General features: G+C 42.9%; 1 protein-coding gene across 1 annotated transcript in view; it reads right to left on the bottom strand.

Moving 5' to 3' along the window:
* Positions 1 to 23,351, bottom strand: part of CYP2J2 (cytochrome P450 family 2 subfamily J member 2) — a 40,373-nt gene extending 17,022 nt beyond the window's left edge. Inside the window, exons 1-6 of the mRNA XM_070591532.1 lie at positions 23,020 to 23,351; positions 13,339 to 13,501; positions 8,651 to 8,800; positions 8,096 to 8,256; positions 5,197 to 5,373; positions 2,598 to 2,739 (exon numbers count right to left, since the gene is read on the bottom strand). Coding sequence (XP_070447633.1) covers positions 2,598 to 2,739; positions 5,197 to 5,373; positions 8,096 to 8,256; positions 8,651 to 8,800; positions 13,339 to 13,501; positions 23,020 to 23,226 — 1,000 coding nt within the window. The 5' untranslated portion in view covers positions 23,227 to 23,351. The remainder of the gene's footprint in view (positions 1 to 2,597; positions 2,740 to 5,196; positions 5,374 to 8,095; positions 8,257 to 8,650; positions 8,801 to 13,338; positions 13,502 to 23,019) is intronic.
* Between the last annotated feature and the right edge of the window lie 409 nt (positions 23,352 to 23,760).

Genomic DNA, 23,760 nt, shown 5'->3' with positions numbered 1-23,760 from the left:
CATTTGACAAGAGACAGCAACCATTTATGATAAAAACTCTAAATAAAATTGGAATAGAAGGAAAATACCTCAACATAATAAAGGTCATATATGACAAACCCACGGCAAATGTCATTCTCAATGGAGAAAAACTGAAAGCTATCCCTCTAAGAAGAGGAACCAGACAAGGATGCCCACTGTTACCACTCTTATTTAACATAGTGTTGGAAGTCCTAGCCAGAACAATCAGGCAAGAAAAAGAAATAAAAGGGATCCAAATTGGAAAAGAAGAACTGAAACTGTGACTATTTGCAGACGCCATGATTTCAGATACAGAAAACCCTAAGGAATCCACTAAAAACCTTTTAAAAATAATAAATGAATACGGTCAAGTTGCAGGATACAAAATCAACATGAAAAAATCAGCTGCATTTCTACCCACTAACAACGAAGTAGCAGAAGGAGAAATTATGAATACAATCCCATTTACAATTGCAACAAAAAGAATAAAATACCTAGGGATAAACTTAGCCAAAGAGGTGAAAGATCTGTACACCAAAAACTATAAAACATCATTGAAAAAAATTGAAGAAGACACAAAGAAATGGAAAGATATTCCGTGCTCTTGGATTGGAAGCATTAACATCGTTAAAATGTCCATACTTCCTAAAGCAATCTACAGATTCAATGCAATCGCTACCAAAGTTCCAACAACATGTTTCACAGAAATAGAACAAAGAATCCTAAAATTTATATGGAACAACAAAAGACCCTGAATAGCCAAAGGAATCCTGAGAAAAAAGAACAAAGCCGGAGGTATCACATTCCCTGATTTCAAAATATACTACAAAGCTATAGTAACCAAAACAGCATGGTACTAGGACAAAAACATAAACACAGATCAATGGAATAGAATTGAGAGCTCAGAAATAAACCCACACATTTATGGACATATAATTTTGACAAGGGAGCCAAGAACATACAATGGAGAAAGGAGAGTCTCTTCAATAAATGGTATTGCGAAAACTGGACAGCCACATGCAAAAGAATGAAAGCAGACCGTTATCTTATACCACACACAAAAATCAACTCAAAATGGATTAAAGACTTGAATGTAAGACCTGAAACCACGAAACTTCTAGAAGAAAACAGGCAGTACCCTCTTCGACATGGGTCTTAGCAGCATTTTTTCAAGTACCATGTCTGACAGAGAAAGGGAAACAACAGAAAAAATAAACAAATGGGACTACATCAAACTAAAAATCTTCTGCACAGCAAAGGAAACCATCAACAAAATGAAAAGACGACCTAACAATTGGGAGAAGATATTTACAAACCACATATCAGATAAGGGGTTAATATCCAAAATATACAAAGAACTCATACATCTCAAGAACAAAAAAACCAACAACCCAAGTAAAAAAATGGGCAAAAGATCTGAATAGACATCTCTCCAAAGAAGATATACAGATGGCCAACAGGCATATGAAAAGATGTTCAACATCATTAACTATCAGGGAAATGCAAATCAAAAACTACAATGAGATATCCCCTCACTCCCATAAGAATGGCTATAATTAACAAGACAGGAAACACAAAGTGTTGGAGAGGATGTGGAGAGAAAGGAACCCTCGTACACTGCGGGTGGGAGTGCAAACTGGTGCAGCCACTATGGAAAACAGTGTGGAGAGTCCTCAGAAAATCAAGAATAGAATTACCATATGATCCAGCTATCCCACTGCTGGGAATTTATCCAAAGAACTTGAAAACTGTAATGTGTAAAGATATATGCACCCCTATGTTCATTGCAGCATTACGCACAATAGCAAAGACTTGGAAGCAACCCAGGTACCCACCAAAGGACAAATGGATAAAGAATGGTATATATACTCACTGGAATACTACTCGGCCATAAGAAACGATGAAATCCAGCCATTTGTGACAACATGGATGGACCTTGAGGGTATTATGCTAAGTGAAATAAGTCAGAGAAAGAAAGTCAAATACCATATGATATTTGGTATCCACATATGATCTCACTCATAAGTGGAAGATAAAAACAAGGACAAACAAACACATAGCAACAGAGATTGCATTAGTGGTTACCATAGGGGAAGGGGGGAGGGAGGTGGGCGAAAGGGGTGATTAGGCACATGTGTGTGGTGATGGATTGTAATCAGTCTTTGGGTGGTGAACATGATGTAATCTACACAGAATTTGAAATATACTATGATGCACATCTGAAATTTATATAATGTTATAAACCCATGTTACTACAATTAAAAAAAAAAAGAAAAGAAGGGACGGCTACAACCAGATTCCACATGAGACTGTAAGTCTTTCCTGGCACTCAGTGTAATGTCAACTGACTTCACTGCTCTCTCCACTAGACTCCAAGTCCCCGAGGGCATGGACCCTCTGCTACATTTGTATTACATGGACCCAGCACAATATTGACATAAACTGAAGAACGTGCCTGCTATGAAGTCCACATGGCCTTGGACTGTCCTACCTATCTTTCCATTCTACCATGTTATCTTATGGCCTTGCCTTTGGGGCAGTATGTTCCAGGAAGAACCACTCTGTCCGGGCCCAAGCACACTCACTGCCGTGCTCACCTTGGACTTCTGGGTAGAGGGCCAAGTAGAGCAGACCCCAGCGCAGTGTTGTCGAAGTCGTCTCGGTTCCAGCAAAGAAGAGGTCCAGGGTACTGTAGATGAGGTTTTCTTCATGGAAACTTGAAGTGACATCGCCCTTATACTAGAAAGGACAGTGTTTATTGGTTTATTCAGAGGGTTCTTGCTTGCCACAACATGCAGCGGCATCATCCGAGGGAGAGAACATGGAAGGAAAGACCCCCAGGAGGAACAACTCTCTCTGTGGCCATCTCAGGAGGCAGAGGCTTATCAGAGCAATATCACCAGCATCCTCCTGCCCCAAGAGCTGGAAGCTTTTGTTAGCTTGGGTGGATGAAAATCAAGACTATTATTTCTTTATGCCTATAATTTGGGAAAAGCTACTAGTACAGTGGAAAGATAGACTTGGGTTTCAATATCAGCCACATCATCCACACCTGAATGACCTATAAGGCAAGTTAACCTCTCTGTGCTTCAGTTTCCTGTTTTATAAAATACAAATAATAGGGGCCAGCCTGGTGGCGCAGCGGTTAAGTTCACACGTTCCACTTTGGCGGCCCGGGGTTCGCCGGTTGGGATCCCAGGTGCAGACATGGCACCGCTTGGCACGCCATGCTGTGGCAGGTGTCCCACATATAAAGGAGAGGAAGATGGGCATGGATGTGAGCTCAGGGCCAGCTTTTCTCAGCAAAAAGAGGAGGATTGGCAGCAGTTAGCTCAGGGCTAATCTTCCTCAAAAAAAAAATTGAAATAATAACACTCTCCCCAGAAGACGACATTATAAATTACGTGAGATGCGAAAGGCAAATAGCAAATATTCAGCAAATGGTTGTACTGACACCAGAAAGTATAGGCTGAATTCCTCTTTTGTACAACAATCCTCATAGGCCCCCATTAATCTTTTGCATTCTAGGTTAAACTTCTCTGATTCCATCAACCATTCCTTACGGCATTCCATCATCTTTACCACCTTCCTCAGGACGCTTCAATTTGTCAACATTCCTCTTACTGTGTGGTCCCATACCTGCACACTGCATGGCAAGTGAAGTCTCCTCCTCTGAGCAGAAATCAATGTTTCTGTTAATGCTATATCAATAAGATGAAAAAAAGAGAGGATATGGAAAGAAATCCACCATTCTTCCAACTCCAGGAGGAGGAACAAAGAATCTGATGAGTCAAAGATTCTGACGCTGATGCAGCGATGTATATAAACAGACGCTTTTCTGTGTTAAAGGCTGTATATCCAATTTGGGTTTTTTTTTCCCTGCTTCTTTCCTATAACGTTGGAAAGTGAATGATATGGGCTCCAACTCAGGCCCTGAGGCTAAACTCTGGCCTCTTACTCAGCTTTACTTTGTTCTGCACTGGGGGCTGAGGGACGGTGTCAATAGCTGGGCATAGGATCAACTAATAATGAAACAGTGCTTTGAGGTTCAATTCTTATTTTTCCTTTTGTCTACAGCTCCTCCAGACATGAGTACAGGGTAGAGAAGAGACAACGAAAAGGCAGTATTTGGGCATTCCCACAGCCTCAAGACGAACGTCATTAAACCCCTATCTTTATTTCCACTTGCCTCATCAGTCCTGAGTTAATGCTATTCCTGCACTCTGTGAAATACTGCCTCTTCAGGTAAGAGGCTGAACAATGACCCACAAAGATGTCCACTTCCTAGTCTCTGGAACCTGTGAATATTACCTACTATGGCAAAAGAGGTTTTGTAGATATGATTAAATTAAGGGTCTTGATATGGGAAGATTATCCTGGATTATCCCAGTGGGCCCAATATAATCACAAGAGTCTTAAGAGGGAGGCAAGAGAGTCATAAAGAGAAGATGTAAAGATGGTAGCAGAGAAGATGCTACATGGATGGCTTAAAAGATGGAGAAAGGGCCATGAGCCAAGCAATATAGGTAGCGTCTACAGGAAGCTGGAAAGTCAAGGAAAGGAAAGGATTCTCCCTTGAGCCTCTAGAAGGAGCCAGTCCTGCCGACACCTGGACTCGAGCCAGTGAGGCTAATCAGACTCCTGACTGCCCGAACTGTGAGAATCAACTAGTGTGGTTTTAACATCCCAAGTTCTTGGTAATTTGCTATAGCAGCAATAGCAAACAAGCCTGCCCTCATTTGCTTGTTAAAAATGAAACACAGGAGGGGCTGGCCTGACAGCACAGAGGTTAAGTTCGCGTGCTCCACTTAGGCAGCCAGGGGTTCTCCGGTTTGGATCCCGGGTGCAGACCTATGCACTGCTCATCAAGCCATGCTGTGGCAGGCGTCCCACACGCAAAACAGAGGTAGATGGGCATGGATGTTAGCTCAGGGCCAATCTTCCTCAGCACAAAGAGGAGGATTGGCGGCAGATGTTAGCTCAGGGCTAATATCTCCCTCAAAAAAAAAAGAAAAGAAAAGAAAAATAAGTACTACAAGAAGCTATACAAAATAGAAACCAAGGACAAAAAAAGAGGTGTTAATAATTGTAGAAGTAAAAACCTGAATACATAGGTTGAGCAAAAAAGATAAATAGATGGAAAACAGACTTTAAAAAAAAAGAATAAAACACAGGAAACAACTTTGGTATCCTCACCTTTTCCATTTCCTTGAGGTAAGCATCAATAAAGTCTCTTGTTTCGGCAGGGTTCCAGTCTCTTTTGTGGTTTTCAATTACACGAGCAACAAACAATTTCAGTTTGTCCCAGTTGCTAAAGAGTGTTTGGTGGGGGCCAGGAAGGAAGTTCATTATCCGTGGAAAGGCATTGTAGAGCTGGTGGAGAAAAACAAGACAATCACACCACTACGTAGTGCCAGTTCTCCCCTTTTAAGACAACAGAAATCATCTTCTCTTTCTCTCTCTTTTACTTGCTTACACTTAAACCTTGGGGTCATCCTTGACTCTCATTTCTCTCATCCCTCTTCTCAGCGCTCTAGCAAGGCATTGCAGTGCTTAGTTCCAAAACAGATCCAGTTTCAGACCACTTCTCACCATCCCCAACTGCTTCGTCACCTTAGTACAAACCACCAATACTTCCTATCTGGTGTTGTAATCACCTCCAGCAGTCCTCCTGACTCCATTCTGAACACCGTTCCCAGTCTGTTCTCCACAGAGCTGCCAGAGTGATCATTTAACAGTCCCATCAGCTCATTTCACTCTGGCTGTCACTCTTCAATGACTTCCCATGACACTCAGATAAAGTTCTACGTCACTCTCCAGGCGTATAAGCTCTGTGTGAGCTGGCCCCTGCACACACCATCGCCTCCTTTGCTATCACTCCCCGCCATCTCACTCTCTCTCACTCTCTCCAGTCCAGCCCCATTGGCCTCTGTGGTGACATCAAGGATGCACCTCTTGAGGTGCTGCGTTTGCTGTTCCTTCCACCAAGAATGCTCTTCTTCTGAAATCTGTATAACTCCAGCCCCCCATTTCATTAAGGTGCTGCTCACATGTCACCTCCTTGGAGTGGTCTTACCCAATGAGCCCATAAGTGGCAGCACCCCTGTCACCCTCTTTCCATTCCCTTATCCTGTTTTATTTTCCTTCATGGCAACTATCACTAATATGCGTGTCTGTGTGAGATTATATACATATATATATATGCGCTAAACATACATATGCAATTGTCTGTCCCACTAAGATGTAATCTCCATGTGGGTAAGATAATTTTTACTGAAATAAAGTGTTTTCTTAAATATATTTGCTCTAATAATTTCTGGTAGAAAAGAGATAGCATAAGATAATGGAACATCACCCAGACATCAAAGGAGACAGCCGTGGCTTTGACTGTTAGTTCTGCTGCTTTGCAACTATAACGCTTTGGTAATAATAATTAAGATGATGATGTGACTTGTTGCTCCTTAGTTTAGCTAGCTGCCAATGGGGCCACAGGGTTATTATAGTGGCTGAATGACATGAGCTCCAATAAGCACTTAACACAGAGCCAATGGACCACTATCTGGAGTTACTCACGCAACCCGTATCTGCTGGCACACACATGGTGCTTCATTTTATCTTTATGGGGTTCTTGTAAAAATCAACTGAGATAAAGTATGGATAGCTGTCCATCAAAGTGCGTGGGACTCCAAGAAGTACTTACTATCCCTAACTTATTGCCCCTTCTTACCTCCCAGGCATTTATTTTCCCTGGGAAAAGTCAGCTGTGTACCCACTGAACCCTCATGACTTCCTAGATTCTGTCTAAATAGGAGAAAAGAAAATGGAATTACTGAATTGGGGACGACCATGGCTAAAAGTGAGAACAAGGAATTCAAAATAATGTCGACAATAATAACAATAGGCCACATTCCTTACACCCTTTCAATGCGCCAGGAATTATGCTAAGTGCTTTAGCAGTTTTGGTGTGGCAGGTCCATAAAACTCCAGGAAAAGATGTTTTCCAGGAATAAATAAAAATAAATCCACTTCTAGATACCAGAGGGGTGACCACGACACTTGGGGCTCATTTTCCCCTAAAATTGTCTTCCAAATCTAGAAAAGTGGCTCAGAGACCAAGAAGCTGAGCAGAGTTGGGTTTTTTTTTGGTTTTTGCTGAGGAAGATTCACCCTGAGCCAACATCTTTGCCAATCTTCCTCTATTTTGCACCTGGGTCATCGCCATAGCATGGCCACTGATGAGTGGTGTCAGCCTGCTCCTGGGAACAAAACCCGGACTGCTGAAGCAAAGCATGTCAAACTTACCCACTAGGCCACAGGGCTGGTCCCTGAGCAGAATTTTTGACAGACTCAAGGCCTAGAGTAATAAAACTGGCGTGAAGGCCCACCAAGAAAGTGGTGGTTTGAGGTTTGAATCTCAAAGATCTACACCCTATGAATTAGAAGATTGATAACATCAAATGTCAATGTGTATGTAAATAGTGCAACCATTGTGGAAACTTTTAGGACCTTTGCTGTCCAGGTATACACACAAGAGAGATGAGTAGACGTGTCCACATGAACAACTATGTAAGAATGTTCATGTCGGCTTTATTCATAACATTCAAAAACTGGGAACAACCCAAGTGTCTGTCAGTAGAGAACAGAATAACAAACAGTGGCATATTCATACTATGGGATACTGCTGAGAATTTTAACAAGAGAGCAGCTAACACAGATGAATCTTAATACAGTCTGCCAAGTGAGAAGCCTGGCACAGAAGAGCGCCTGAAGGAGGAAGGAGATGCGTGGTCAGGGAGGGATGTGGAGTGGAGACGCTCAAGGCAATGGCAACACGCACTTCTCAAATAAAACATAGATGCGCAGGCGTGTGTTATGTAAAGTCTGTACTTTCCAGGAATACTAGATATGTTTTTTGTATACAGTAAATATTTAATATTATCAAAAACACTAAAGTCAACAGATTGATTTCAAATAAGTCTGAGTTGAAGTCAATTTAATAAGCTTATATTTTAGATTAAAAAATAAAGAACAACTCATCTGTGTCTGACATCAGCTCCAATATCCTCATCCAAGATATGGAAAGAGAAGCCCTTACTTGGCACCACAGTGATGCCTCCAGATGGGTGACCTCATCCAGCATCCTCAGGAGTTCTCGAAACTGACCATCCTCGTACTCAAAGCGCTCTCCAAAGGTGATGGAGCAAATAATATTGGAAACTGCATTGTTGATCTTGAAGTGAGGGTTAAAAGGCTGTCCTGGAGACAGAAGAAGACAAGGATCTTTCAGAGTGGTTGTTTCTTTTTTCTACTGAACGTCTACTCTACACGCACATGACACGCCGAGTACAGAACCACATATGCGGCTCTGGCCACAGCACCCTACACATGGTCTGTCTTATGGCAAGTACTCACTCAATGCCTGGGAAGTCAAACTGATGACTATGATTTCAGATCAGTAATGTGTTTAATACTCATCTTCTTGTGCTTAATCCTAGAGCTCCATGAGGGCAGGGTCATGGTTAGTTGTTCACTGTTATATCCTCAGTGCCTAGCACGGTCCTGGGCACAAGACAGGCACTTATGTACGTAATACATCACTGCTCAGTGAATTACTGAGCCAGTCTCCTGCACCTGTGCTAGGAACACTCACCATTCTCCTCCTCTATTGCCTGGATGAGGTGGTGGGCCTCCTCCTGAATGCGTTCCTCCAAGTTCTTCTTTCCCAAACCAAAGTTCCTCAGCGTTGTCAGGGCAAACCTTCTTTGCTCCTTCCATACCTGGCCGTTGGACATGATCAATCCTGGGAAAAAGAAAGGCAATATTCTATAATATGAATAAATGGCAAATGGTATGAGGATGTACACTGGAGGGAAGAAGGGCATTAAGGCACTTGAAAACTATTCAGAGAAATAATCCCAAGGCAATGGATACTATGGCTAGCATTTACTGCCTGCTTGCAATGCGAGGCACTTTAGCATTTTTAATATATTATGTAATTGAGTACTCACAGAGACTCTATGAGGTAGCTACAATTACTATTGTCCCCCCTCATTATGCTGATGAGAAAACTGAGGCACAAGGGACAAATCAAATTTTGCAAGGTCACAGAATTAGTAAGCAGGTGAACAGGCATCCAAATCTACGTCTGCCTGACTCTGAAGCCCAGGCTTTAATCACCAGTCACACAAGTGGATTCAAGTTATCTTACACTACAAGCATAAGATGAAAGATGAAGGAATGATCTTAAAAGATGACAGAATGACTCAAGAAAGCAAGGAGGAGTGAAGATTCTATGCAGAAAGAACAGCACAGGCCAAGGAAAAAGATCTCAGTGTGTTGAACAGACCACCCTTTGTTTTGTAGCACAGGTAAGGCCACACTCCTTTAATTTTTTCACTTCCAGAGCACTCTTCATCTCCTTTTAGCATCTGGCTTTGGCCTCCACATTTAGATGAAATGGCCCTACTAGTTGACAAATTGAGGGGTACTTTTCAACCTTATCTTACTTGATACTTCAGCAGCGTCAGACACTTCTTTCTTCCAGTGGTACCCAGGACACCAACGTCTCCAGCAGAGAGCTTCCATACTTTTGCTAGTTCATCTTCTCCTACCAAATTTTAAAATGATGGAGTTCTTCAAGATAAGGTCTCTTCTATTCTCACGCTATACTCCATTTCTGGGAAATCTCATCAACTCCCAAAATTTTCAATAACATGCCTTGATAGTGACCATCTATTTTTGTCTTGAGCTCCAGACACATAAATACAACTGTCTGCTTGACTCTGTCAACTTAAAGGCATTTCAAACTCAGCATATTCATGATTGAATTCATGATTTTCTCCACACAGCTTGTCACTCAAACCAAACCAAACACCTTGTCCTCCTCCAAATGTTCCTTCTTTCCATCATCTTGTCGACGAATATAATCCATAACCAATCTATAAATGAAAATTTGGGAGAGTTTATTCTGAGCTAAAATCTGAGGACCATGGCCCAGGGCCTTTCTTCCCGAAGGAAGAAAGGGCACCGAAGAAGTGGGGTGCCTATACAGGATGTTTCACATAGGATTGAAATGTCCCTTTTACAATAGTCGCGAGACTGCTCTGTCAGCACAGTGATTGATGGAAACAGCAGGTAGGTCTGCTGTCTTGGTGAACACAGCAGGGTGGCAGGTCTGTTGTCCCGAGCTGGATGGTCACAGGTGAGCACAGCAATCAGTTCCTAGCCTAAGGAAAGATGCTTATCCCTAAGGAAATGCCAATGTCGGGGGAAGTCATGCCTTTATCTTAAGGCCATTTGCTCTTGCCATAGGACATGTTTAAAGCAGATACACAATGCGTGCTCAATGTCACAGTCAGGCCCTTTTGAAAAAAACAAAGTCAGGCTGAATTAGGTTTACACCAAATGGCTTCCTCCTATACTCTAATATATCCTATTGCTTGCCATTTCTATTTGTCATTTACCCCTTTTGATCTATAATCTTTCGAGAGAAAGCAATGATGATCAAAACATTGTCCCTCGGTGCCAGGGTGGTTGTGGCCTGCCCTGGGTCCATCATGTCCCTCGGTGCTAGGCTTCTATCTCATTTATTTGCCCAGTTGTCCACATTGGGGGAAATAGCGGACAAGCATAGAGGCATATATATTAACAGAGGAAGCATCTCATAGCTTATGTAAATTTCAATTAATTTTAGATTGTTGCACAAACATTGTATATGTGCTTTTCTATGACTCTTCACGTTTACATTGTATATGATCATAGAACAAGTACAGTAACAATAATAATTCAACATATTTGAAAACATTAGTTTAAAATGAGTTCTTAGGTAAAGTCTTTATCAGAAACTGAAATTCGTCCAGGATTATAAGATAGATGGACCATTTTAAGCCATCGAGCAATCATTTCTCTAGTTTGTATGCTATTTTTACAGCACTGATTAAAGAAAACAACAATTAGTTTGATTATGACTAGTACAAGAATTCCAATAAGTAATAGAAATAGGAATTGCAATCCAGATCAAAAAGGGAACTGATACTGAAGGGGAGCCAACCAAACAAATCAAACTGGGTGCAGGATCACTTAAGTCATTCACCCGCTTCTTCATGTGCTTTAGCAGAGATGACACATTGGAAGACTCATCAGGTATAAAAGCACAGCATCCAGTCTGAATGACTGTATATGTACCACCTTGGCATGCAGTAAGAACATCTAAAGCCATTCTGTTTTGAAGGACAGCCCTTCTCATTAAAGACATTTCAGTATTTAAATAAGGGTATTCCTGCTTGACTATCATTAAGGACTTTTTGAGCAAATTTACTCAGAGCTCTCATATGTAATAATGACATTTTAGCCCCAAAGAAGGAGCAAATACAGCTGAAAATATAGCCATACCAGTGGAACACTGAACAAGCCCATCTGGCCTTAAAGAGAGGGAGATTGGCAACAGGTTTTAACTCAGCCTGACTCCTTCCCTGCTTTTAAAGGTAACTCAGGGTGCAGTGTTTTAGCCATCCAGGCGGTAGCCAAGGCCAAAGATTTGTTCCACATAACCACTGAGTTCCATTAGGAGTCACTCGATAAATTCCTGGCCTTCAAGACCAGTCTGTTCCAAATTAATCCCTTTCTTTAAGTGGGATAGTATTCGAAACAAACTATAAAATAGGTATACAGTTTAAGCATAACAAATGTTTAAATGAGGAGATACAAGGTTGGGAATACAGGCCTGGTCCGGAGTCTTGGGACAGCTGTCTACAACAGATGCCGTCTTCTTCTCCTGGTATGGTCCTTTCCAACAGGGCTGGATAGAGTCTTTTATTTGATGTCTATTTCAATAAATAAATTCTCCAGGTTATAGTCCATGATCCTTAAGTTCTGGGAGCTCTGTGAAAGAATCAGCTACCAATCTTTCATCTCTTTTTAAGGCACCTCAATAAGACCATGACAACAACGTAATACATCCCTTAAGCAAAGTTTGTTCATATATTTCTTCATCTAACTGCATAGGCTGTTTTATCATTATTTCAAAAGGAGTCAGCCGATGTTTACAAAAAGTACAGATCTAAGATTAAGGAGCACTAGCACAAGAGCTTTTGGCCATGAGAGAGTAAATGCTTCTGAAACCTTGCCAATTAAGTTTTGGTTGTGCCGTTAGTTCTTTTTACCAATCCTGAGGATTGAGGATGGTAAGCACAGTGGAAATGCTGCAATATTTGCCAAATATTACAAATAGATTTGAGTTCCCCAGTCACTGTAACTCGGGAGGAATTCCTCAAACAGGAATTTCTTCTTTTCGATGATAATTTACCTAAAGCCATCGCTCTTCTGCAAGGAAAAGCCTCAAAACAATGTGAAAACATACAGATCATTACAAGATATATTTATCCTTGAGATGGTAGCATTTGGACAAAGTCCAATTGTCATACCTCAAAGGGTCCTTTAGGAAAGAGAAAGTGGCCTTGTGATTCATGAAATGGCTTCTCTGGATCATACTTTGGGCATATGGCACAACAAGTAGACACTATATGAGCCACCGGGAGAAAGTTTCCAAAGTACTATTTTTCCCTTTTGCTGTAACCTTTATGATATATATATATATATATATATATATATATATTTTCTTCTGTGGCGATTTCTTAAGCCTGTAGAAGGAAATCTTTTTACTGGATTAGCAGAGTTAGCAGAAAGTAGCAGGCATTCTTGAGGCTGGACAGCATATCCAGCTTGATCACATCCTTGTTTAACATTTAAGTAAGATCCATTTGTAAACCAAATTAAAGAATAGAATGCAGTCATGCTCTTCTCCCCTTGTGATGTTGGAAGCATCGAAGCTGATGTGGGGTAGGTGAGCCAAGGAGTCGAAAGAAAGATTTCTTGGACTCTCAAGGTCTGGCAGTAATGCCGTTTTATTTAGCGATAAGGATAAAGCTTGAGGAACTACAAGCAAGAAGGAGGAATTATTTAAGCCGAGAAGGAAGCAGAACCACATTCATTTTCGGAGGAGAAGAGATTTGGAATGGGAAACAAAAAGAGAGAACACATTGCCTTTTCCTCTGCTTAAAAAACATCCCATCACTGAGTGACGTGCTTATGTATTTATCAAAGCATCCAGAGTGAGTTCCTGCAGGAGACACAGCTGCTGCCCAGTGCCTGGTGTCAGGGCCGACCCTGCCGAACGCCTGTGGCAGGAACGTGAGGAATCAGCCTACCTCCTCCAGAATGGCAGGAATTCTGTAACAGGCCCGGTGTCTGGGGGCACTAGAGAATCATAGTCACAGAGGCACCTTCAAGAGACCAGAAGAATATCAAACATACAGATCTTACACTGGTCAAGAAACTTACCATTTTGCTTAAAGACACGTTCTCGGAGAGGGATTACAGGGCGGTTCACGAAGTTTGGGTCCTGGTGGACAAGGGCTTCCTTAATTAAGGGCAATCCAGTTATAACAACTGAAGGCACATCACCGAAGTCCAGGCTAAAAATGTTCCCGTATTTCTTCACAAGCTGAAAAACAGTAAAATTGTCACAACTGAATATGCACATGTGTATGTCCAGGGATAGAGGCTGTGTGTGCAGCTGGGGGGTTGTGCTGAGGGGAGTCTGTGTGTGCATGGATATGTGTGTACCTCTTGGTCTCATGGGAATGTTTCTCCGTTTCCTTTGTCCTCCTCTCAACTAGACTCATATTGAATTCTCTGTAAGACATGGACATTCCTTATGAAACATTCATTCTTATAGTCAACCTCCATAAATTGAGTGAGCGTCCACCATGTGTCCTGAGAACAAGGCATGAAGATGTAACTATAATAAAATAAACAAAGTCTCTAACCTCAAGCATCTTAGAGCCTCGGGAAAGGAGAGAATGCAGCACACGTGCCTCACCAAAGAAGGCTGGGTACGTTTAGTGTAAGCCTGGTGTTGCAAGTATGGACCTTTTAGTAAGTCGTACCTGTTTAACAGAAGAGATTTTCCTCTTACTCAACATATGCTAGATGACAGAAAATTCATTCTAGGGCTGGGGCCAAGTATGGAGAAAAGCTATCTAGCCCTGGAGCTATGTGCCAATCTTAGCTCCACAGTTCACCAGCTGAGGGCTCTTGGGGAAAGTTGCTTCATTTTTTTGGAGCCTCAGCTCCCCAGCTATAGAAGACAGAAAATTACTCATCCCTCAAACGGTTCAGTGAAGAAGAATGAGAGCAGCAATGAGAAAGGCTCTTTGTTCCTGGCACCTGGCACACAGCCACTAAGTCTCTGAGGAAAGAACGAGCTCTGTGTTGAAAGGGATGCGATGCACGTTCATGGAGACCAAGAGGACAAGAGCACATGGATGACATGCAGGAGGAAGGCACTCATGGTCACAGACAACCAGAGCCCCTGGGCGCCACGTTAAGCACCTTTCACGTTTCATCTCATTTAATCTCACAACCACCCTACAGCAGTAATGATTTTCCTCATCTTCCAGAAAAGGCAAATGTGTTGTAGCTGAAGTAACATAGCCAAGGTGACAAAGCCACTGAGTGCTGGAGGGAATATGCCAGGCATCACATAAGATTTGAGGACAAAGACATGGGCCTGAGATGGTGTCAGGACCTCAGAGTTTAGTGGGAGTGAAAGTAAGAATGAGAGTGAGAGTGAGGGGAGGAGGAAGAGAGAGAGAAAGAGAGAATGGATGAGTGTGAGGGTGTCATGAGTATGCACAAAAGTGCAGGTATGTGCAAGTATGGGTTGAATGACAGTGAATGGTCACTAATCAGGCTTTCCTGACCTTTCTATTCAAGAGATGACTCTAAGCAGAACTTGCCCCAGCCTCTTGTCTGCCTGGGCTGTGTCTAGCTGCAAACAGTAGTATCAAGAAGAAGGCCTCATTTCCTCCAGGTCTATGACCCCCCCCCTCCCCAAATGCCATGCACTTATGCTCCCCCACGTCACCCTTACTGTCCTGCACCCCATTGCCTCATAAGAGTAAATACAATGGATTTAGTCTGACTCCACCACTCTGCTCCCACATTACAGACTAAGCCTGAACTCAATCCTTCCTTTGTTCTTTTGGCCCAGAGGCTTCCAACAATCTTTGTTCATCTCTAGCATAGTATGTCCTGTCTTGCTATAAAGGGCAGAGCCAAGATTCCATCTCAAGCTAGTGTGCCTCTAAATACATGGCTTTGCTTCTGAGAAATGGCAGAAGTGGCGCCATATACATCAAGCAGATTTTTCACTTCTTCTTGCTGAATGCCTAGGTGAACTTCCTCGGCTCTACAAAAGGGATTTCTTGACTAGTTTATGGTATTCAAAAGGATGTTTCTGGAATGGCTAAAAATCTCAGGTTAAGCTAAATGACTCCTGACTGACAACGTGTATATCCTAGAATCTCGGCTTGTACTTGGGAGGGACTCAGCACTCCATTAGCATTTTGTGAAATGAACTTCTGAGTTCCATCTCTACCAGCTCTCTGCCCATGTTTATTTCTAGTCCAACAGGACTAGATCAGAAACTTTTATGGTATGATCAACTGTGTAAACATAGCTAGGTCAAACGACCCCCTGGAGCCCTGGTATTGACGGTGGTGATGTCTAACAATTCTTATGTGCGTTGTTCAAGTCACTGTGCTTTACATGGATGTAAATGCATAACCCAGAGCGCACGTGAAAAGCCTTTGGAAGGTAGGGCATACTTTTCAATGTACAACAATAAAGAAGTTACTGAAAAAAGGAGAGAGAGAGAGTAAGGGAACAACTGAAATTAAAAATAAGATTGTTCAGGAGGCTAAAACACCCTTAAAATCAGAAATGAAAATAGAAAAACAAAGAGAAAAGGATTAACAAAGGAGCTATGAACGGCAAACAAAAGTAAAAGGAGACAGGAAATTTAATACAAAGGATAAAAATTCCAAATGTAGGATTAAGCACCGAAATAATAAAGTGAAGCAAAATAAATGTTTAGAATAAAGAAAAATGAGAAGTGGAAGGTAGTGAAACAAGAGATTGAACCATGATTACCAAGACCTGTAACGTTGAGAGAGATTCCACTTAATCTAAGCTCTGAAACTGAAGAACCAACAAAACAAAGACACAAAGGGAGGAAAAAGGAGAGTGTACAATTCTTACGCCCGCCAGCAGTAGGTGAGAGGTACTGCTCCTCCAAATTCTCACCAGCACCAAATAATGTGTGTGCGAGGGCACATGTGTGTGAGAGTTCATGCAGGTATGCGTACCATTCCAATAGGCCAAAAAAAAGGCCTGCATCATTCTAATGATTATGTTAGAACACTCTAACAGAGCATACAGATAGTCATTATTGCTACCATTCTGTACAATACATTCTGTGATGGGGGAAAGCCAGGCAGCACATAAGGTGACCAGGGGCCAGGATGGGTTCTTCTCACTTGAGTAGGCAGATAGGAGACAAGGCCGCAAGGTAATCTGAGCTAGAATGTGGAGAGTCTTAATGTCAGGTGAAATATTTTGGATCTTGTTTTGTTTGTAATTATAAGTCTGAAGATGTCTGAATAGGAGAAGTGACATAAGTGAGTGCTTAAGAGCTTGGATTTTCAAGTTCTCAAATCCATTTAAATCTAGATTCCCCTTACTATTTTCTGTGTGATTTGGGGGCAAGTTACTTAAGTTCTCTGTGTCTCAGTTCCCAAGTCTATAAAATGGGAGATGTTACTAGTTCCCATCTTTAGGATTGTTGTGACAAGTAACCACAATACAAGAATTAATAATAAAATTATTTCTTGTTATTGATAGACTTGGGAGTGTATTTTAGCAAAAGGACTCTGGTAAATATTGACAAAGGAGTGGAGGGGAGGAAGCCAAAGAGTAACTGATGGAGCCCATCCAGCAATCAGGCCAGATAAGTGATGCCTGGTATGCAACCAACAACTAGCTTTCCTCGAGCTGTTGCTACAAAATTTCTTTTTTATTTTCTAAAGTATGCTTTTTGGTGAGGAAGATTAGCCCTGAGCTAACATCTGTTGCCAACCTTCCTCTTTTTTTCCTTTTTCTCCTCGATAGTTGTATATCCTAGTTGTAAGTCCTCCTAGTTCTTCTATGTGGGATGCTGCCACAGCATGGCTTGATGAGTAGTGTGTAGGTCCGCACCCAGGATCCAAACCAGTGAACCCCAGGCCACCAAAGCGGAGTGTGCGAATTTAACCACTCAGCCATGAGGCCGGCCCCAAGACTTTTAAACAAAGGAAGAGACTGGTTGATAGAGAAATAAGCACCGAAGATGTGCTAGGCACCCTGGCAGTAAATTGATATTCATTAACGTATCTGATTCTTATAATAACCCTATAAAACATTCCAGTTTTCAGAAAAAACGGCACAGAGATTTAGCACATAGCTAGTGGGCGTAAAGTTTGAACTCTTTCTAACTCACTCTGTCCCATCCTTAAACAAAGGATGAAGACATTCTCTCTCTCGTCTTCTGAATGATGGAGCCCCCTAATTATTAGCTGGCCACATGACTTCCCAATCAAAAATCACATTTCCCAGCTTCTCCTTCCATGCGTGGCCAATGGGACATGAGTAGTGGTGATGTGTACATTTTCTGGGTCACATCCTTAAATGAAAGCTGCTTGTTTGTTACCTTTCCCTTTCCCCTTCCCATGGACTAGAACTCACACACATCGGTGTTGCAGGACTAATAGCAACAGGGCAGAGGGAACTGGAGTTTTTTTTTTTTTTTTTTTTAGATTTTTTAATTTTTTCCTTTTTCTCCCCAAAGCCCCCTGGTACATTGTTGTGTATTCTTCGTTGTGGGTTCTTCTAGTTGTGGCATGTGGGACGCTGCCTCAGCGTGGTCTGATGAGCAGTGCCATGTCCGCGCCCAGGATTCGAACTAACGAAACACTGGGCCGCCTGCTGCGGAGTGCGCGAACTTAACCACTCGGCCACGGGGCCAGCCCCGGGAACTGGAGTTTTCTGATGACCTTGTGGTACAAAGCAGCCTCCTTATCCTGGATGTCCTGCCTACATCTGTGAGATGTACATCACACAACTCATTTGTGAGAGAGAAATACATTTCAACCGTTTTTACACCACTGTATTGTGGGGTCTCTTTGTGACAAGCAGCTCAATGTACATCCTAACTAATACACTTATCTACATTCTTCCATTTCAGTGCAATAAGATTTTCTCTTATTTAAATAAATGTTCCTATAATAAGCCATAGAGCTATGGTAGAGAAAGTTTAGAAAAGAGGGAAAAAAAAACAAGAAAAGTTTCCCTCATGCCATTCAAACAGACCAGTCTCTTCCCTGGGCCTCACTGTGTGTTAACATCACTTTCCCCCATTTAAAATCTCCTGTCCCCCTTACACCACTTAGCCACTTGCCTAACATTCCTTTAAAGTTCACCCCAGTTTATCTGAGCATTCTACAAGATGTTATCCCTGGGGTTTCCCACTCGCCGTGACCCCAGCTCCCGAAATCTCACTTGCTTACCATAAGTTTACAACACACATCATCACACACTGTCTTGCACTGTGCCTGCCATCTATGCTTAAGGTTTGTTGAATAAATGAACCCATGAATAAATCAATTATCCTCCAACTATATAATGAAAAGTCAGGTGGCAGAAGGTGTACCACTCAAAGAGTCCTGGGTCCAAGTCCTTGTTTTGCCATTATTTATGCTGAATAACTCGGGCAAATCACTTGGCTGTTTTCCACCTGTTTCTTCAGTACTAAAATGGAAACACCACCAGACAATGCCGAACTTGTGTGTCTGTTGTGGAGATTAAATGAAAGTAAACATATAAATCCTGAAATAAGACCTAGCAGATTGTTGGTACTTAATGTTTCCAAATTGCTAGAATGTAAATTTACTTATGACTAAATCACACCATTTAACTCCATTTGTCTTACAAACTAAAATCTCAAAAATGCAAACCTATGTAAAATACAATTTAAAAGTTCTGATGAGAAATCATTGGGCCAGGGATAAGATGCTAGTCTCAGTTTCATCACTGGCCAGTTTTAGGACATTAGGCAATCACTTAACCTCTCTAGTCCTATCTATCTTAGCAGTAAAACAAGGGCACAGATCAAATTTCCAATTCCAGACAAGAGTGAGAAAAAGCATTCCATTTTACTTCTCCTCCTAATCAGTACACCAACGGGCACAGAAGAATAACTCCAAGAAAAGCCTGCTCTCTCTAGCCACAGGACCTGAAAGAGGGTGGGTCAGCAGGGCAGAAAAGTTTTAACCTTTCTACCTCCCTGTTCTGGAGACAAACACCATCAGGACTCTTCGTCACCCTGATGGGTGCTGTGGCACTGGAGAATAAGGGTGGAAACTTGTCTTCACCCCACCTCTGCAGCAACAAGGCGACGCCCCTCCCCTGCCGAGTCTGTGAGCTGAACTGTGACTATCAGCCCTGAACTCTGGTCAAAACACCCCCTGGAGTAGTCAGGGGGCAACATTCTGATTTCCAACCTTCTCCAACAGAAATCAGGAGGGGTCCCTTCCCTATGGAGCAGATATGAGTAGATCTCTGCCTTCCACTCCCCACCCCTCCTCCTGCAGTAAGGAAGAGGCTACTCCACCCAGAGGGGCCCCGTCTTTTGCCCCATCCTCATTCTCTCCAGCCTGCACTGATGAGAATGTGGATGGAGAGTGTGGGAGTGGGCAACACATAAGTGGGGCAGACCCGAGTAGCACTGCAGAGGCTCTACAACGTAAACTGCCATTTGAACCACAGTCCACAAAACAGGCTATCTGACAAAATAAAAGATTTACATAGAATCCAGAGTCACAGAACACACAAAATGTCCAGGATACAGCCCAAAATTACTCACCTTACCGAGAACCAAGAAAATCTCAACTTGAATAAGTTGACACCAATACTGAGACAACATAGATGTTGGAATTATAGGATAGGGATTTTACTTTTTTGGTGTGAGGAAGACTGGCCCTGAGTTAACATCTGTGCCAATCTTCCTCTGTTTTGTGTGGGATGCAGCCACAGTGTGGCTTAACAAGCAGTGCTAGGTCCGCACCTGGGATCTGAACCTGTGAACACCAGGCCACGGAAGTGGTGTGTGTGAACTTAACCACTATGCAATCAAGCCAGCCCCTAGGCTAGAGATTTTAAAGCAGCTATTATAAATATGTTTTGGACAACAATTACACTCTTGAAAAAAATTTATTTAAATAGAAAATCTTAACAAAGATAAGGAAAATATATATGAGAAGCAAAGAGAAATTTTAGAACTGATAAATACAATAACTTAAACAAAAAACCCAATAAGTAGAGCAACTCAATAGCAGAGCGGTAATGACAGAAGAATCAGCAATATTGAAGACAGATCAATAGAAAGTATCCAATCTGAACAACACAGCAAAAACCCAAAACTGAGCCTCAGGACAACAAATGACCTAACGTTTGTGCAATCAGTGTCCAAGAGTTCCAGAAGAAAAGGAAAAAAACGTGGATTTAAAAAACATTTGAAGGAAAAAATGGTTGAAAACTTGTCAACTTTGGTAATAGACAAAGCTACACATCTAAGAAGCTGAGCAAACCCAACAAACCCACAGAATTCAACACCAATTCATATCATAATCAAATCTCTGTAAACTCAAAACAAACAAAACTTGTTGAAAGCAGGCAGAGAGAAACAACTCAGCACTTACGGGGAGCAACAATTCAAATGACGACAGACTGCTCACTGGAAACCACGGAGGCAAGGAAGAAATAGTACAGCATTTAAGAATGATGAATGAAAGAAACTGCCCACTTAGAATTCTGTATCCAGTGAAAATATACTTCAGAAATGAATGTGAAATAAGGCATTTGTAGATAAAGGAAGGCTAAGAGAATTTTTTGCCAGAAGACCAGCTCTAAAAGAATGGCTAAAGAAAGTTCTTCACATAGAAAGGAAATGATAATGGTAGAAAACTGGGAACACTGGGAATGAACAAAGAGGAATAGAAAGGGTAAATAAATGGGTAAATTTAATAGACTATTCTCCTCTTCAATTTAAAAAATAAAGTTCGGCAGTTAAAAGCAACATTACAATATTGTCTGATGTGGTTCTCAATGTATGTAGAGATACTATTTAAGACAATTATATTCTAAAGCAGGGAGGGTAAAGGGATCTAGACAGTCATAAGTATCTCCATTCCACCTGACATGGTAAAATGTTGATACTAGTAGACTGCAATATGCTATGTTTGCACATTGTAATCTTTAGAGCACCTACTCAAAACACAATACAAAGAGGTATACTCAAAAATGCTATAGATAAATTAAAATGGAATTCTAAAACAAAGTGTTCAAGTGACCCCCAGGAAGGCAGGAAAGGAGAAACAGAGGAATAAAAAACAAAGGGAAAAATAGAAAACAAATAATAAAATGGCTGACTTAAATCTTAACATATCAACAGCTTACATTAAATATAAATAACCTAAATTCACTAATTAAAAGACAGACTGGGAGAATGAAAAAAAAAATGACCCACCTATGAGTTATCTACAAGAAACTCATTTCAAATACAATAAGAAGGTTAAAAGTGAAAGAATGGAGAAGCATATACCATGCAAATACTAATCAAGAGAGAGCTGGCATGATTACATCAGATAAATAGAGTTCAGGCAAAGAAAATCACCAGGGATAAAAAAGGATATCGCATAATAATGAGTCAATTCACCAAGATGACGTAACAATTTTAATGTGTATGCACCAAATAAAAGAGCTGCTAAATACACAAAGGAAAAACTACCAGAGCTGACTAGAGAAATAGACAAATCTGTAATTATAGTTGGAGACTTAAACATGCCTCTCCTAGTAATTGACAGAATCAGCAGCTAAGAAGTCAGCAAGCGTACAGAAGAACTAGACAACACGATCATCCAGTAAGATCTAATTGACATACATAGAACATTCTGCCCAACATGACAGTACACATTTTTTTCAAGAACGCATGGGACTGTATCTTGGGTCATAAAACCAACCTTAACTTACTTTTAAAAACTGAAATTATACAAAGTATGTCCTTTGACCATAATGGGATCAAGCTGGAAATCGTGAACAGAAAGAAAACAGGAAATTTTCCCAATATTTGGAAAATAAACAACACATTTCTTAAAGGTACAAGTTTAGGAGCCTAGCTTTAAAATTCTGTGTCTAATCCTGTCACTTAGGAGTTTTTCTCCCAGAAAACGATAAAATCTCCTGCACCTGTACTTGAGGATACAGGCATGTGTTTAAAGAGCTCCAGGCATTTCTAGGGAATGAGAACTCCTATTTGTCGCGCACCTACTACAAGCTATGTTAATATTGACTATTCACTGTTTTATTAAATCTTCACAGTGTGCCAGGTACCTGTGCTGTGAGGTAGGAAACCAGCTGAGGATTCTTGAGAAAATGATGGATGTTGGAGGGAATTTTAACGAATTCAGAGCGGCCATTGTTAAGGGAACTCTGATGGGAGAAGATTATAAAGAAGTGGAAAGAGGGTGAGTCAAGAAGGGTTCCATGTGGCTCCCGAAGCAGTCTGAACTCCGGGAAGCAGCAGGAAGCACTGAGAAAATTTAAGCTCCAGAGGAGCGACAGTGTAAAGTGATGACTTCAGTGAGAGCGGATTGCAGGGAGAGGAGGCTGAAGGCGAGGGGCTCAGTCATTGGGATGGTGGGATCAATTCAGTTGAAAAGTGGTCAGGATTTAGGGAGTATTATCGTCATTTTACACACAGGAAAAGGTGCCTCCGAGAGGGAAAGGACAGCATTTTTTTCAAGGATAATCATATTAAAGGCGACAAGGTGATCATATTATAAATAGAATGTTCCAATAATATTTCACAAGACACCCAATTAAACGCGTTAAGGAACGTTACCTAGCCAACACACCCACCTAGTAAACAATATTTCTCTCTACAAAGGGCAGGTAGAAACATGCCAGTTGAGGTGACGAACGCGAGGCTCGCGGGGGGCTTTGCCAGGGCAGCGGCAGAGCCACCCGTCCTCCCGCCCCCGGCCCCGAACGGCCCCCGGCCCGCAGGTCGGCGAGGCCGGCTCCTACCCGCTGAAGCGCCAGGTGCGCCCGCTCAAAGTCCAGATGGAACAAGTTGCCGACGAAGGGCAGGCGCGGGGGCCCGGGCGGGTAGTTCTTGGGGCGCCGCCTTTGGAGGACGCGAGCACAGAAGAGGAAGGCCACGGCGCCCAGCAGGAGCGCGCAGGGAGGCAGCAGGGTCCAGACCGCCGCCAGGGAGCCCGCCACCGCGAGCATGGCGTCCGCTATGCGAGCAGCTCCGGCCGGCCTCTGCGCCTGCCCTCGCCGGGCCCCACTCCTGCCGCCCGATGCTCCCCTCCCGCCCAGACCCCCTTCTCCGGCCCCACCGACGGCTCCTCCCCGGCCCCGCCCCAGACCCCCTCTCCCGCCCCGCCGCTGCAGGCTCCGCCTCCCGCCCAGGCCCCCTTCTCCCGCCCCACCGCCGGCTCCTCCCCGGCCCCGCCCCGGACCCCTTCTCCCGCCCCGCCGCTGCAGGCTCCGCCTCCCGCCCAGGCCCCCCATTCTCCCGCCAGTCCGCCGGCTCCTCTCCGCCCCGTCCCGGACACCCTCTCCAGCCCTGCCGCCGCCGGCTCCTCCTCCCGCCCAGGCCCACCTTCTCCCGCCCCACCGCCGGCCCCGCCCCGCCCCTGGCCCCGCCCCCGGCCCCGCCCCGGCGCCCCTCTCCCGCCCCACCCCCGGCCCCGCCCCGCCCCCGGCCCCGCCCCGGCGCCCCTCTCCCGCCCCACCCCCGGCTCCGCCCCGGCCCCGCCC

The sequence above is a fragment of the Equus przewalskii genome, chromosome 2, assembly GCF_037783145.1.
Source record: "Equus przewalskii isolate Varuska chromosome 2, EquPr2, whole genome shotgun sequence".
NCBI classification, from domain to species: Eukaryota; Metazoa; Chordata; class Mammalia; order Perissodactyla; family Equidae; genus Equus; species Equus przewalskii.
This window is presented reverse-complemented; position numbering and strand designations above follow the sequence as displayed.